This window comes from Neomonachus schauinslandi, chromosome 8 (assembly GCF_002201575.2).
Source record: "Neomonachus schauinslandi chromosome 8, ASM220157v2, whole genome shotgun sequence".
Taxonomy (NCBI): domain Eukaryota; kingdom Metazoa; phylum Chordata; class Mammalia; order Carnivora; family Phocidae; genus Neomonachus; species Neomonachus schauinslandi.
Genome location: NC_058410.1, coordinates 118,867,760 through 118,881,614, shown reverse-complemented (window position 1 = coordinate 118,881,614; position 13,855 = coordinate 118,867,760). Strand labels below are relative to the sequence as shown.

The window sequence follows — 13,855 nt, the reverse complement described above, 5'->3', positions numbered from 1 at the left end:
TCACCTGGACACGCATTCCTCCTTCCCTGTCAACCACGACGTTTCCTCTCCCCCTCTCCAATCCCCTTACGCCAGATCTGGCGAGAGAAGATGGAGACGAGGGTGGGACTGAGTTGTGGACGACGCTCAGGAGAGGGTCGCAAGGTGGGACCCCGGACAGTGGTAGAAACAAAATGAGGACGTCCCTGAAGTTTGCCCTTCTACTGAGACACGAGGAATAGAGGGAAAGAAATGACCAACCCAGAGGCACCCGAGGCCTCACTATGGCTGTAAAGTCCTCTCTCTGCTTTCCTAACCTTTTCCCCATTTCTCTTTCACACCACTTCTTTGCCAGTCTAGATCCATCCTGGTCCCTAAATCTGCGTACAGTTCAACTCACCCCAGGTGAGGAGGCCACCTTATTTCTAGAAGAAAGGGGCAGGTTCACTAGTCAAAGTTGGTTTCCCTTCGGTGAAGAAGAATCATCTGACTGAACTTCTCTCCTGGTTGAGGGAAGAATTCAGGTCCAAATAAATTATGAGCTCCTACTCCAAATTAAAACACTTTTCATGTGTGCCATCAGTATATACAATAATCATTGTTAACCCAACTCATTACATGGCCACTTATCTCATAGCACTTAGACCTACCAAATTTCCTTTCTTCTGTTGGGTCCCTTGGTGTGGAGGGGAAGGGGGGTGGATAGAGAAATCAACTATTTCATGGATAAAAGTGTGATTTTTTAAGGAAGGAGTGGGGGACCAGCCTTCTGCTTTATAAATCCCTTTGATGCATTTCCAGTATCTTGAGCCTTCACTTGAGAGAGACTTTGATTGACTCTTTACTTTTTTTTCTCTAAATCCCAACCACTCCAGAATCTATTAGTTGGAGGCACAGTACCTCCAAGGAATTAGTTTTCAGTAGCTATTTCAAAAGACTCCAGTCACTGCTGAATATTTAGAAAAGACTTGTCAGCCCTCTTTTCAAGAGCATATATTTTTCGAGAAGTATATACTAATAAACTTTTTAGTGTAGTTGCCACATATTTATCACTTTTCAGCAGTTCCAAATGTGTGAATCATTTCATTCCAAGAAGGCACACTTCCTCTAGACTAGTCTGATACAAGAAAGAATAATTTCAAATTTTCCTGAAAAGAGCTTGTTACTCTTGCCTAACTTATTCCTTTTCTTACCCTTTGAAAGAGTGACAGAACAGTGGCAGAGAAGCTTATGCTTCAAAGAGCTATTGCAATAAAAATTTTTCTGTAATATTAAACTTTAAAATATACTTAAGAAATCTTAATTAATATTTTGACTTTTATGGCACTTTCCAGTTTCCCAAGCTCCTTTCTTATCTATTAGAAAAATATGTCAAACTAGGGATACATTGGTCTGTTTTTAAGATACATGTGGGATAAGTCTGGATTAGGAAAAGTATGCTGGACTAGAGTTGAAGGAAGCCTCTAATGAGAAAGCAGAGGTAAAGACAAAAGAGATTGGTGGTTGGGTGTCAGTGTGCTGAGGAGGAAAAAAAAAAAATAGATTGATGGCTGGGAGTCACAGGTTTTGGAAACAGAAACAAAAAAGAGGTTGAGGGGGACCTGGATGGCTCAGTGGGTTAGGTGTCCAACTCTTGACCTTGGTTCAGGTCTCGATCTCAGGGTCCTGAGTTCAGGCCCTGTTTTGGGCTCCACACTGGGCATGGAGCCTACTTTAAAAAAAAAAAAAAGGTTGAATCTAGTGGAAGAGAAGATGTAAGATACCAAAATAGGGCTAACTGGAGTTAGGATTTATCATGGGAGTAAATGTCAGGCCAGGGGTACAAAAAAATTAAACCTCCAACTAATATTTTTCTCTCTCTGCCCCCTTTCCATCCCTAAGTTAAATAATGGCAGAGACAAGTCTGTTAGATGCTGGGGCCTCTGCAGCCTCCACAGCTGCAGCGCTGGAGAACTTACAGGTGGAGGCGAGTTGCTCTGTGTGCCTGGAGTATCTGAAGGAGCCTGTCATCATTGAGTGTGGACACAACTTCTGCAAAGCTTGCATCACCCGTTGGTGGGAGGACCTAGAGAGGGACTTCCCTTGTCCTGTGTGTCGAAAAACATCCCGCTACCGCAGTCTCCGACCTAATCGACAACTAGGCAGTATGGTGGAAATTGCCAAGCAGCTCCAGGCTGTTAAGCGGAAGATCCGAGATGAAAGCCTCTGTCCCCAGCACCATGAGGCCCTCAGCCTCTTTTGCTATGAGGACCAGGAGGCTGTATGTTTGATATGTGCAATTTCCCACACCCACCGGGCCCACACCGTCGTGCCACTGGATGATGCCACACAGGAGTACAAGGTGGGGAACCAGACACATGATGCCAAGGTGGGGCAAGAGAGAGGAGCACAGAGGATGGCAGACTGCCTGGGTAGAGGATCCTAAGCTGAGGGCAAGACTGTATCTGGTCCTTACTCTCTAGTCACCTCAGAGCTATATACACAGAGGGCACACTACATCTGATCAGTTATCCTCAAGCATGAAGAAGAGCAGTTTTGAGGAGCGCCTCAAAATTGCTTTCTGACTTTTCCTAACATCATTTGAGTCTTATGGGTGAATATTGCTTTGTTTGGTCTTATAATGTATCATTTTTTATAAATGAATGAAACCACTTGGAGATGGTCAAACTTAGGAGGAACTGAAAAGTGGTCTGATTTCGGTCTGTCCCCCTGCTCAGAATGTTCCTTATTTTCCCATCGGTATTGGGAATACATAACATTAGTTTAGACTGATCCCCACCAGACTAAGCTGAACTTGTCTGCCATTTGTATCTGGCTAGATAATAGATAATGTGGCATCGGATTTAATTACTGTTGGGACACAGGGTAAATGTTCGAGTAATAGGAACTAAAGATTTTAATATCTTAGCACTGATCAAGTATTTTGTTTAATTATGTTAATAAAATCTTGGACACAAGATTTAAAGTTGTTTACAGTGTAAGTAATAAAGACTTTATTATATTTGTAGGTGGTTTGAGTTGGATGGGAGGACAAGTGTAAAGAAGGATATCTGAGTACAGAAAGTCACTTTGACCATAATAGGCAGTCACTTGAGTAAGAAAATGATAGGATTGGGGAAGGACACGGAGTTGGTGACAGCTGGACAACTGTGAGATTCAGTGAGAGGAAAGTTTGGAGAGCAAGGAAGATGATGGGGACAGGCTGGCAGCAGGAGGAAGGACCAGAAATTGACACCCCAAATGACAGGCAAGGAAGGGAGTGGGATCAAGAGGTGATGAGATGGATAGGAAGCAAATAAATGGTTTAAAATAAATGGGTTAACCTCTGAATGTAGGATGTACCAGGCAACCCTAAATGCCACCTCTCCCACTTCCCACCCTCAGGAAAAATTGCAGAAGTGCCTGGAGCCCCTGGAGCAGAAGCTGCAGGAGATCACCCGCTGCAAGTCCTCTGAGGAGAAGAAGCCTGGAGAGCTCAAGGTAAAGGCAGATGATTCCATTTGGGCTGCTCTGCAGGCAGTTAACCACACATTAACCACACATTCTTTAATCCACCAGTTCTGATTCATTCGAAAAATGCTGTTCTCTCAAAAACAATGGTATTTTATTAGGCTTCTTTGTCATTATACATTGTACTTAAATTATTTGCAATGATTTAAGTATTGAAGAGAAGGATGTAGGAAGTGAAGGAAGGGCAGACAGCATCTTACGTGTGGCAGGTTGAGGGAGTTCACGCCCATTGGTCTCCTTTTTTCTTGTAAAGCAGGGAGAGAGCAGGGATAGGAGTTTCTTAGAGAGACTGAGGAGAGAAGAATTTGGAAAGGTTCACTGGGGAGAAAGAAAGAAGAAGCTAACAAAAGAGCTCCCAGAACTGCCCAGTGACTTTAGGACCACATTCTCTTCAGTAAGTTCAGGTATGCTAGATGATGTTGGTTCTCCTAGACTGTTGCTCTCTCCATCCTACATCTATAGGATCCTATCTATCCTTCATGCAGGATAAAAGCCACTTCCTATACAGCCTTCCTTGATCCTTCAGAAATTAACTTTCTTAATTTGCATATAATTTTGCTTCTCTTTCATAGCATTACCATATTTGTAGCATGAGATTTTGGTATCTGTCTTATTTTATTGGACAGTGAACAATTCTTAATAGTGGCAATAATAACTAAGTATTTATTGAGTCCCGTGTATGAATTCATTGGGTGCCATGACATTCCAAACTTACAGGGTTGCATTAGGTTTTAAGGTTCTGCCCAGGTTAGAGTTCTAAGAGTTCAGGCCAATGAACATGTGGGACCTAGAGGAGCTGTAAGACAAAGGAAAGGGAGTCCTGGAGGTCATCTTTAGCAAAGATGAACTTAGATACCTTGTAAAGTGGGTATTATTACCCTCAATTATCACAGGAGGAAACAAAACTTGAATAAGTATCTAGTCCAAGATCACACAGCCAATATGTAGCAAAATCAGGGATACTAGCTCTGCATGAATCCATAAGTATGTATTAAGCTTCCAGTATAGGCCAAATTCTGACCCTGGGGAACAATGATGAGCAAGAACACAGTCCCTGTCCTACTTGAGTTTACAGTCCGGTGGAGAAAATAGATAATGACATGGCACGAAAGTACAGTTGCAAATTCATAAGAAGACAATATAGAAATTTGACCTCATTAAAAGCTTCCAGAAGAAATAATGAATTTTTGGAGTTGAGATTTAGGGATCACCAGAAATTAAACACAAGTTTGAAAATAGTAGAAACACTAATTTTTTAACAATAACAACATTTTGATAGAAAGCAAGTATTATTAAGTATTACTAAGTACTACCTTAGTCCTTTATATATTTGAATAAAGCAAGCATTTGAATTTTTTAAAATTATAACTAATTTTGATTGCAAAGGTGAACTTTAAAAAAAAGTTCTTTGTTCTTTTGGAGGGCTCCTGAGAAACTTAAAATATGTGAAAACGAAGCTTATTCCCAGTCATTAACTTTCCTGTTCCTGTTGATCACCTTCTTAAAGGTAAAGGATAAAGAGGGGAATAAAAATTTTTTAAAACCTTCTAAATGCTTGAACAGATCTGTGGTGTTTTTAAAAATCCAGTGGTCTCTGAAACTACCACCAACATTCCTTTTGTGACCATTTAAATTCTCCTTCCTACCTCTCCCTCATCCCTACTTCCAAAATCAGACCCAGTGCCCCTTTTAAACATAATTAGTAATTAAGCATGCTGAAGGGAAAATTATAGATAAAATAACTTCCCTGCATAATTTTAAAAAGAGACTTATGCTCAAATACACACACACAACATAAAGGAAAGTGATTTATATAAAATCTGATATGTAAATATTTGGGCACAACTACCCTGAAAGACACCACAATGTAGTTTTATCCTTGTACCTATATGTGACATCATCAACAATGCAACAAATACAAATTCAGACTGAAATAATTGCATAGTAATGTTGACAAGCACCACAAGCAGCTTAGCTCTTGGTGACATAATTTTTTCAAAATGATAAGTAACTTTTGGTAAAGTTCTAAGAAAAAAATACAGTCTTAGTTTTATTCAGCCATTTCTGAAAAATTCAGGTATATTAAAACTGGGTACAAATTAACTCTGTTTAAATTACTATGTATAAAATGACATTCAAGTCCAGGCCTATGTTTTTAAATATACAGCAGAACATAGAAAATGGTGCAGGACGGTGCATGTTGCAGAGTCATCTCACATATTGGAGTGCTAGCAGCCTTACTAGAGTACCCCCAGTTATGGCAAACAAAAAAATGCCCCTTGTTTCCAAAATATCCCTAGTGGGAAGTAAGAACCTCATTAAGAACCACTGCCCTACATATATAGAGTGAAAAAAAAAAGAGAAGGGATTATGGGATTATATAAAAGACAGCCCTTTTGCTTCCTATTTACCACAGTTATGAATCCTAAATTCTACCCATACATCACCTCTCAACATACACCAACACACACGTGTGTGTGCACACACACAAGGAAAAAAGTTGTATTTTACTTAGGGGTTAAATAAAATTCAGTTACTTTACCAGCATAAATGAGTTTATTCAGGAATAGCAGAGAATTGCAATTCAGGACAAGCAAGCTAAGGCAAATCCATAGGCAAGTGTAGAGAACAAAGGAGAGGACCACTCTTCTAAAGAGGAAAGGAGGTAGTTGGGAGGGGCTCTTATAAATGAAAAGTCCTTGAAGTGACCTGGGAGTTCAGAGTATAGTGACTTTTCATTGGCTGGGTTGTGACAGTTTGTCACTGGCTGGCTTGTTGCCCTGCAAAAAGGAAACCTTCCTTCCTCCTGTTGGGGTGGTTAAGATAGGATGGACTTGCAAGGTCCATCTCTTCCAATTGGGTCTACAATTGACCAGGGGTAGGGTGTGAGTGCTCCCCCTGCTGGCGTCCTGACTCCATTTTAGTGAGGTTTCCTTTTATAATTTTCACAGGGTAAATGCTGTAAGAATATATTTTGTTCCAGTGTGCACCTGAGAATGCAGCAGTGGAATGGGAAGCAGCAGCAGCTCCAGAATTAGAGCTAGCCAGCCTCTGCTGAGAACTAGCTTGAAATCCAGAAACACCAGGCTTCGAAGGCCCACACTGGCTTTGCAGCCCCTCTCTATTCACCCTCAGCCCTGCCTTTCCGTCCCTATCTACTTTTTACTTCCAGATTCCCTGTCTCTGCTTCTCTTTTACTTCCCTCTTGGGTTTACTTTTCCCCATCAGTCACGTGACACGTGGGAGACTCCATCTGGGCAGATCATTTGTTGCAGTGGAGGTACAAAAGGAAGGACATGCTAGGTGATAACCTTCAGAAAGTATTATGGCTGGTGTTTTAGTACTATATTATCAAATTTCAGGAAGGTTAGAGCTTTAATTCTGTGTGGTAGCTGAGAGAAAACATATTTCAAATTTCAACAATTAATTCACAAACTTTTGGAACTTATTCCTGGGATGGGAACTGTCAGTTCTCTGAAGTGACTTGAAACTATTTAACAGGTTCTTCCCTGAAATCTATATACAGTTGACCCTTGAACAAGGTTAGCAGTGCAATGGAAAATCTGCATATAACTTTCAACTCCCCAAAAACTTAACTCTTTTTTTTATTAGTTTCAGAGATAGAGTTTAGTGATTCATCAGTTGCATATAACACCCAACACTCATTACATCACGTGCTCTCCTTAATGCCCATCACGCAGTTACATCATCCCCCACCCACCCACCTCCCCTCCAGCAACCTTCAGTTTGTTTCCTATGATTAAGAGTCTCTTATGGTTTGTCTCCCTCTCTGATTTCATCTTATTTTATTTTTCCTTCCCTTCCCCTATGCTCCTCTTGATTTGTTTCTTAAATTTCACATAGGAATGAAATCTCATGATATTTGTCTTTCTCTGACTGACTTATTTCACTTAGCATAATACCCTCTAGTTCCATCCATGTCGTTGAAAAACTTAACTCTTAATACCTTACTGTTGACCACAAGCATTAGTGATGACATAAGCAGTGATTAACACCTATTTTATATGTTACTTGTATTATATATTGTATTCTCACAATAAAGTGAACTGGAGAAAAGGAAATGTTATTAAGGAAAGCATAAGGAAAAGAAAATACCTTTATGGTACTATACCCTATTTATGGAAAAAAAATCCTTGTATAAATGGACCCTCACAGTTCAAACCTGTATTGTTCAACAGTCAACTGTATGTATTTTGTAATAACCCATTACTAAAATCTTACTGATTCTGATACTATTCCGGTTGGTTCTCTGGTTTTTAGAGGGTAGATGTCTGGCAATATACAAATGATCACCATCTCATCTCTAACTTCCCAGTGCTTATTTCTTTCCTTTTCTTGATAAATTGCATTAGCTAGAACTTTAGAGTTGGAAATAGCAGATATATCTTGTATCCATAATAGTAGATGTCATTATATTATTGAGTTCTTATATCTTGCTTTTTTTTCACTAAACCATAGAAGTACAGCTTTTTTAAGAAGTTAATAAAATTAAAATTTTTTTAAACACTGATTTTTTTAAAATTCCCCAGTGGTCTTCATTCCCGAGTAATCAGTAAGGGTGACATTGGGGAAGGAGCCATTACTTACAGAAGGAAATTTCAATGGAGAGAAACATGAGTATCCTGTTAAGCTATTTCCATTGACACTGGAAGTCTGTGTTAATTCATACACATGGTGGGTAGGGTAAGGCCCCACTGGCCCTGCTAAATATAACACCTTCCCACTTTTCTCAGAGACTAGTGGAATGTCGCCGGCAACAGATCTTAAAGGAATTTGAAGAGCTTCATAGGCGGCTGGATGAAGAGCAGCAGATGTTGCTTTCACGACTGGAGGAGGAGGAACAAGACATTCTACAGCGCCTCCGAGAAAATGCTGCTCACCTTGGAGACAAGCGCCGGGACCTGGCCCACTTGGCTGCTGAGGTGGAGGGCAAGTGCTTACAGTCAGGCTTCGAGATGCTTAAGGTTCGACCTTTGCCCCTGTATAGCCCCTCAGATCAAGTGCAGTATAGCTTTGCACAGGCCATTCTGTCAACCTGGGATGCTCACTCTTCTGCTCTGCTTCTCTAATCCAGTTCTTTATTCCAGACATACTCAAAGGATCTTTTTCTATAGAAAGCCTTCTCTGATTTCTCCCATCCCCTTCTAATCATTTCTGTGTTCTTATGTCTTGTGAACAATTATGTGCTTAATTTGTACCAAAGAAAAAAATTCCGTTTGAAAGGAGGGAAATCGAGTCTGAATTAGTGAAAAAAACTATACATTAAAAATTATGTAAATGTAGTTGCCATTACTTTTAGGCCCTGGAACTTGATTTACCTACTGCTAAAAAAAAAATACAAACCTAGTTTGAAGGACACTTGAAATTATGTATAAATAATATATTACTTTTGATATGTAAATAATGCCTCTAAAATGTTTGAAATAATTTCTTCTTTTAAGCAGATGAATGGTGTTAGCAAGGCTGTAGGAAATATGTCTCTTATTTTAGAGATCAGATTACCAACATTTGAATCAGTGAGGCTTCGTTGTACATTTATCTGCATGTTATGTATTGCTTGGTACTTATTCTTGTGTCCCTTCATGTATGTGTGTTCTGCCTTCCACATTAAACTGGGAAATCCTTGGGGGGCAGAGATTTCTCTTCTTTGTCTTCTGGACCCCAAGTATTCACAAATCAGGATTGGCACACAGTTATTAATATTTATTAACCAGTTCCGGACAGGGATAATAAACAACAACAGGAAAGTGTGATTCATTCCTATGCCACCAGTCTATACTGATCCTCAAGGAGACAGGTGTGTGGTTGGTACTTGGGGGACAGAGTAAAGAGCAGACAATGCAAGTGTCCTTTGCATTGAGCTCCCAGTGTCCGTAAGGAGCAAGACAAGGACACAAGAAACCATTTGGAAGTGATAAAAATTACCAAGCTTCGTGCTAACCAGAAGTTGAAAATAGGGATCAGGTCGAGAGGTGTACTCAGATCCCTCTGGAGCTCTTCCCCTTGCATTGTGACCCTTAGTTTGCCCTATTCCTATTGTATAGATCTAGGACTTTGGGGAGGGGGGAACCTTTTGCCTGTAGGACCCTTGACTACCAGGACCAATATTGCTTTCTTTTCTCCTTCCCTCTAGGATGTCAAAAGTACCCTGGAAAAGTAAGTGATTCTTGCATCTCTTTGAGTGAGTTAGGTCTTAGCTTAGAGACCAGGAGTACAGTAAGGAGTTAGGGGAGAAGGATAGGAAAGTCACGCAGTGTCTGGGTAGGATGTGGGAGAAGATTCATTGCATCCATGAAGCCAGTTAGAGAGCAAATCATTGGGAGTAATAGTCCATTACCTTTTCCCCTTTGAGCATCAGGACTAACCTGGTAAGGAAGATACCAAGGTAATGTAGAACCAGATTCTCCCTGTGCCTGTGGGTGGAAATGTGTCCAAACAAGACAGACAAAGGAAGGGGTTGGGAGAGTGGGGAGAGTGATTACTACTTGCATGAAATATAGTCGTACCCCCAGAAAGTTCTGAGACTCATTCTTAAAATAAGGCTCTGTTCAGGGAGCCATATGGCTCTCCATAGATTGGCAAAAGAAAGCAGTAAGTGAGTACTTGTCTTCAGAGAGGAGGGAGAAAGTGGGAGGATGGAGAATTTTAGTTTCTCCCTAAAGAGAATATCTGCATACTCACTCAGCTGGAGCTTCCCCTGACCCTGCCCTTTCTTCCCCTATCTCCCTATCCCTCCTAGATGTGAGAAGGTGAAGACCATGGAGGTGACTTCAGTGTCTATAGAGCTGGAAAAGAACTTCAGCAATTTCCCCCGACAGTACTTTGCCCTAAGGAAAATCCTTAAACAGCTAATTGGTGAGTTGTTCCCAAAAGTAAACTAGCAGAGGGAATCAGCAGAGAAGAAAGTCTTTAGATCCCACTTTATCTGGGCTTAACTTATCCCATCTGTCGCTTTTTGTGCCTATCCCTTTACCTGGCTTTCAGTTTCACTGTGAGTAACAGAGCTTAGGTGTCATCTACTCTTAGGTCCACACTTTTCTAAATAGGCACCCAGAGAGGTTAAATAATATGCCTAAACTTGTCCCCCCGCCCCCCCGGCCTTGGGAGTGAAAGGGAGTATCATTAATATTTACTCAAAGAAAATAGTCGTGAACCAGTTCCAGATACATGGTCACCCTATCCCTAGACCATAATGCTGTCTTGCTGTGTATCCTTCTAAACATTTTCTGTTCTTTCTGGCCCTTAGACTGTGACTTGTGCTTCTTCACATAGTGAGATGATGTCACAGGGTGGTAGAGAAGGGATCAGGCAGGAGCCTAAACCATCAGCCCTTGCAGAATCAAGAGATCATTAGCTGTTTACTTTAGGGCCAGGGTGAGAAGGGAAGCCATTGTTCCCTCCTTTCCCTTAGGTGAGACCATGGATTGAGAAAGTTAACCAAACCCCACGGTGTTCTGGGGACCTTTAAGGAAGCAGGCTCTGTAAAGGCAGGCTGGAAGAGTGAGGCAGGGGCATTTAGCTATTCCCATCCTCATCTAGCTCCCCACTCTGGCTTCTCCCGCCAGCGGATGTGACCCTGGACCCAGAGACTGCTCACCCTAACCTAGTCCTGTCAGAAGATCGTAAGAGCGTCAAGTTTGTGGAGACAAGACTCCGGGATCTCCCTGACACACCACGGCGGTTCACCTTCTACCCTTGTGTCCTGGCTACTGAGGGCTTCACCTCAGGCCGACACTACTGGGAGGTGGAGGTGGGTGATAAGACCCACTGGGCAGTGGGCGTGTGCCGGGACTCCGTGAGCCGAAAGGGCGAGCTGACTCCACTCCCTGAGACTGGCTACTGGCGGGTGCGGCTGTGGAATGGGGACAAATATGCAGCCACCACCACGCCTTTTACCCCTTTGCACATCAAGGTGAAACCCAAGCGGGTGGGCATATTCCTAGACTATGAGGCCGGCACACTGTCTTTTTACAATGTCACAGACCGCTCTCATATCTACACTTTTACTGATACTTTTACTGAGAAACTTTGGCCCCTCTTCTATCCAGGCATCCGGGCTGGTCGGAAGAATGCTGCACCACTTACCATCAGGCCCCCAACAGATTGGGAGTGACAGGTAGGGATGTGGGAATAATTGGGGTGAGTCAGGGTCAAGAGCTATGGGCCTTCCTTCCTGTGACCTGCTGGAACGTCTTCGTGTCTGCCTGGTTCCAGTCCTGCACTGTCTAGGAGAGGCATCTTGGTTTCTAGAATGGTTTATATGGAGGAGTAGATAAGGACTGGTCTGGGATGAGAGCACAGCTGTGTCTCCCTTCTGTCAGGGTGGGGAGCTAGTTCCCAGGGGTTGTCTCCCCTGAAGTCCATCAGGTTTTTCTATTGCACATGGATAGGTTGGGAAGGAAGGAGAGGCTTTTCCGGAAACAGAAAGTCTGTGGGAGGGTCTGACTTGCTCAAAACCAGAAGAGGAAACAGAAACCCCTGTACATCCTTTTAGGGGGTTCTTTGACCCAGAATGGTCTTATTTCTTGAGGAAGATCAGAGGGGTCTGTGTACCTCTAGACTAAAATAAAGATGAATGATAGTTGCTCTTATGGGTCTAGAAGTTAAGGAGTTTTTTTTTGTTTGTTTGTTTGTTTTTGAGGGCAGAGATTGAGCATCAAGATTAGAAAGAAAGTTGGGAAAGGGGCTAAAGGAACAGATTCCTAGTGACCAATGAAGGGGAAAGGGGTTTCTTTGGTCTTCCATTCCCAGAGTAAGTTGCCATTATGAGTAGGATTGGCCAGAGGTAGGAATGTGGGGAGGAAAGTGTGAGAAGAAAGGAGAGGAGAAATCGGGTCCCTCTCTCAGCCTTCAGCAAAGCTGGCTTAGTGCCTGCCTCCTTTGAGTTGGTTGTCTCTAAGATGTCGGTCAGTCACCTTTCTCCTGCAGAGATGAGGTACCAGAGACCCCTCAAGACACATCTACCCTTTCACTGCTTTCCCAAGGGAACCTGGAAAGGACAGTCAGGTATTAGAGGAAAGAGAAAGGTTTTTCTATCCAAAGCCCTGGCCTTAAAGAATGTTACTAAGTAGCTGCTCCCAAGTTGTCAGCCTTGTTCCTTGGCTAAGGTGTCCAAGCCAAAAAGGGAGAAAGGAAATAGTCTTCCTCACCCTGAGGACAGGGTAGAAGAGAGGGTGTGTAGAGGGAAGGGTAAGATAGGCAACTTCCTTTAGCCTGTGTGCATATGGCCTGGAACTAGTGTTCACAGGAGCCAGTCTTTTGCTTATTTGTTGCCATCCTTCACCTTTTGCCATTTCCCCTATCAGAGAATGTAAATCATTTTAACATTAGGCCAAAATAAACAACTTGTAGGGTACATATGTTGTCAAAAAAGGTTAAAGCTATGCATGCCAAACCGAACTAAAATGATTTGGAATATCTGCTATTTGGGTGATCAGGGGTTCACAGAAGATTGGGACAACAAACTGCAGTTTATTGAGGGTGTTTCAATTCCTCCTACCACCTCAACAGGACTTTGTCCAGACTCTCCTCTTACCTTTGTGCCTTGACTGTGGTTCTTTGTGGCAAGATGCTTTGGTTGGTAAAACAATATGGAACAAAGGATCCACTGAAGTGATCTCTGTGTTGTGTGGTAATTTGACGATGGCCTTGTGTTGATGTGTAAGAATCACTGGTGTTAAGAATGCATGATCCTGGGGTTTGCCCTCAGTGATTAATCAAGGTCTGGGGTGGGCCTGGATGTCTACATTTTAAACATACTCCTCATTTGAATTTAGGGATCCTTGTGAAATTAATCCCAGAGGAGGTTTTGGCCATTTCTTCTGAGCTGGAGGCCTGGTTTCCTGCATGGCCTGTTGGGGTTTGAGAAGGGAGAGAGGCCTTATTCTCTCCTTAATGCTACCCTTTCCCTGTCTCAAGGTTCATTCATGTTCTGCCGCTCCAGCTCACATCCCTCTACTTCTGACTTCAGGAACTGGTGGTCATTAACTATGAGGCAGAAGTAAACACAGGATGTCAAACAGAACAAACAGGAGACAGGTCAGAGTAAGGGATGTGAAGTATATGATTGGAATAGGGGAGATGGGGGAGGGGTGAGTTTCAGGAGCAGGAGATGTCAAAAGTTTCTGTGCTCCAGTACCTAAGACTAGAAGTTAGCTAGGATCACCTACTGTGTGTCCAGCACTGCATAATAAGAAGTGGGGTTTTTTTGTTGTTGTTTTTTTTTTTAGTAAGTGGAAAAGAATGGGAATAAGCTGTGCTTCCTTCCTTTGACCACCCTCATGATCCTTTCCAATTTCACTCCCACTGGTACCAGTGCTTTTTTTGAATGTGTAACTTCTGTTCC

General features: G+C 42.3%; 1 protein-coding gene across 1 annotated transcript; it reads left to right on the top strand.

Moving 5' to 3' along the window:
• The first annotated feature begins 40 nt into the window (after window positions 1-40).
• Window positions 41-13,769, top strand: LOC110586777 (E3 ubiquitin-protein ligase TRIM39). Its single transcript, XM_021697074.2, has 7 exons — window positions 41-144; window positions 1,861-2,320; window positions 3,364-3,459; window positions 8,244-8,474; window positions 9,644-9,666; window positions 10,250-10,365; window positions 11,076-13,769. The coding sequence occupies exons 2-7, from the start codon at window positions 1,868-1,870 to the stop codon at window positions 11,621-11,623; spliced, it is 1,467 nt and encodes a 488-aa protein (XP_021552749.1). The 5' UTR covers window positions 41-144; window positions 1,861-1,867; the 3' UTR covers window positions 11,624-13,769.
• Window positions 13,770-13,855: the final 86 nt, after the last annotated feature.

Bases quoted from the DNA above. Each gene is read 5' to 3' on its own strand.
- LOC110586777 (XM_021697074.2), top strand. From the start codon at position 1,868: ATGGCAGAGACAAGTCTGTTAGATGCTGGGGCCTCTGCAGCCTCCACA. The intron at 9,667-10,249 runs GTAAGTGATTCT...TATCCCTCCTAG, and splicing joins GTCAAAAGTACCCTGGAAAA to ATGTGAGAAGGTGAAGACCA. The intron at 10,366-11,075 runs GTGAGTTGTTCC...TTCTCCCGCCAG, and splicing joins AATCCTTAAACAGCTAATTG to CGGATGTGACCCTGGACCCA.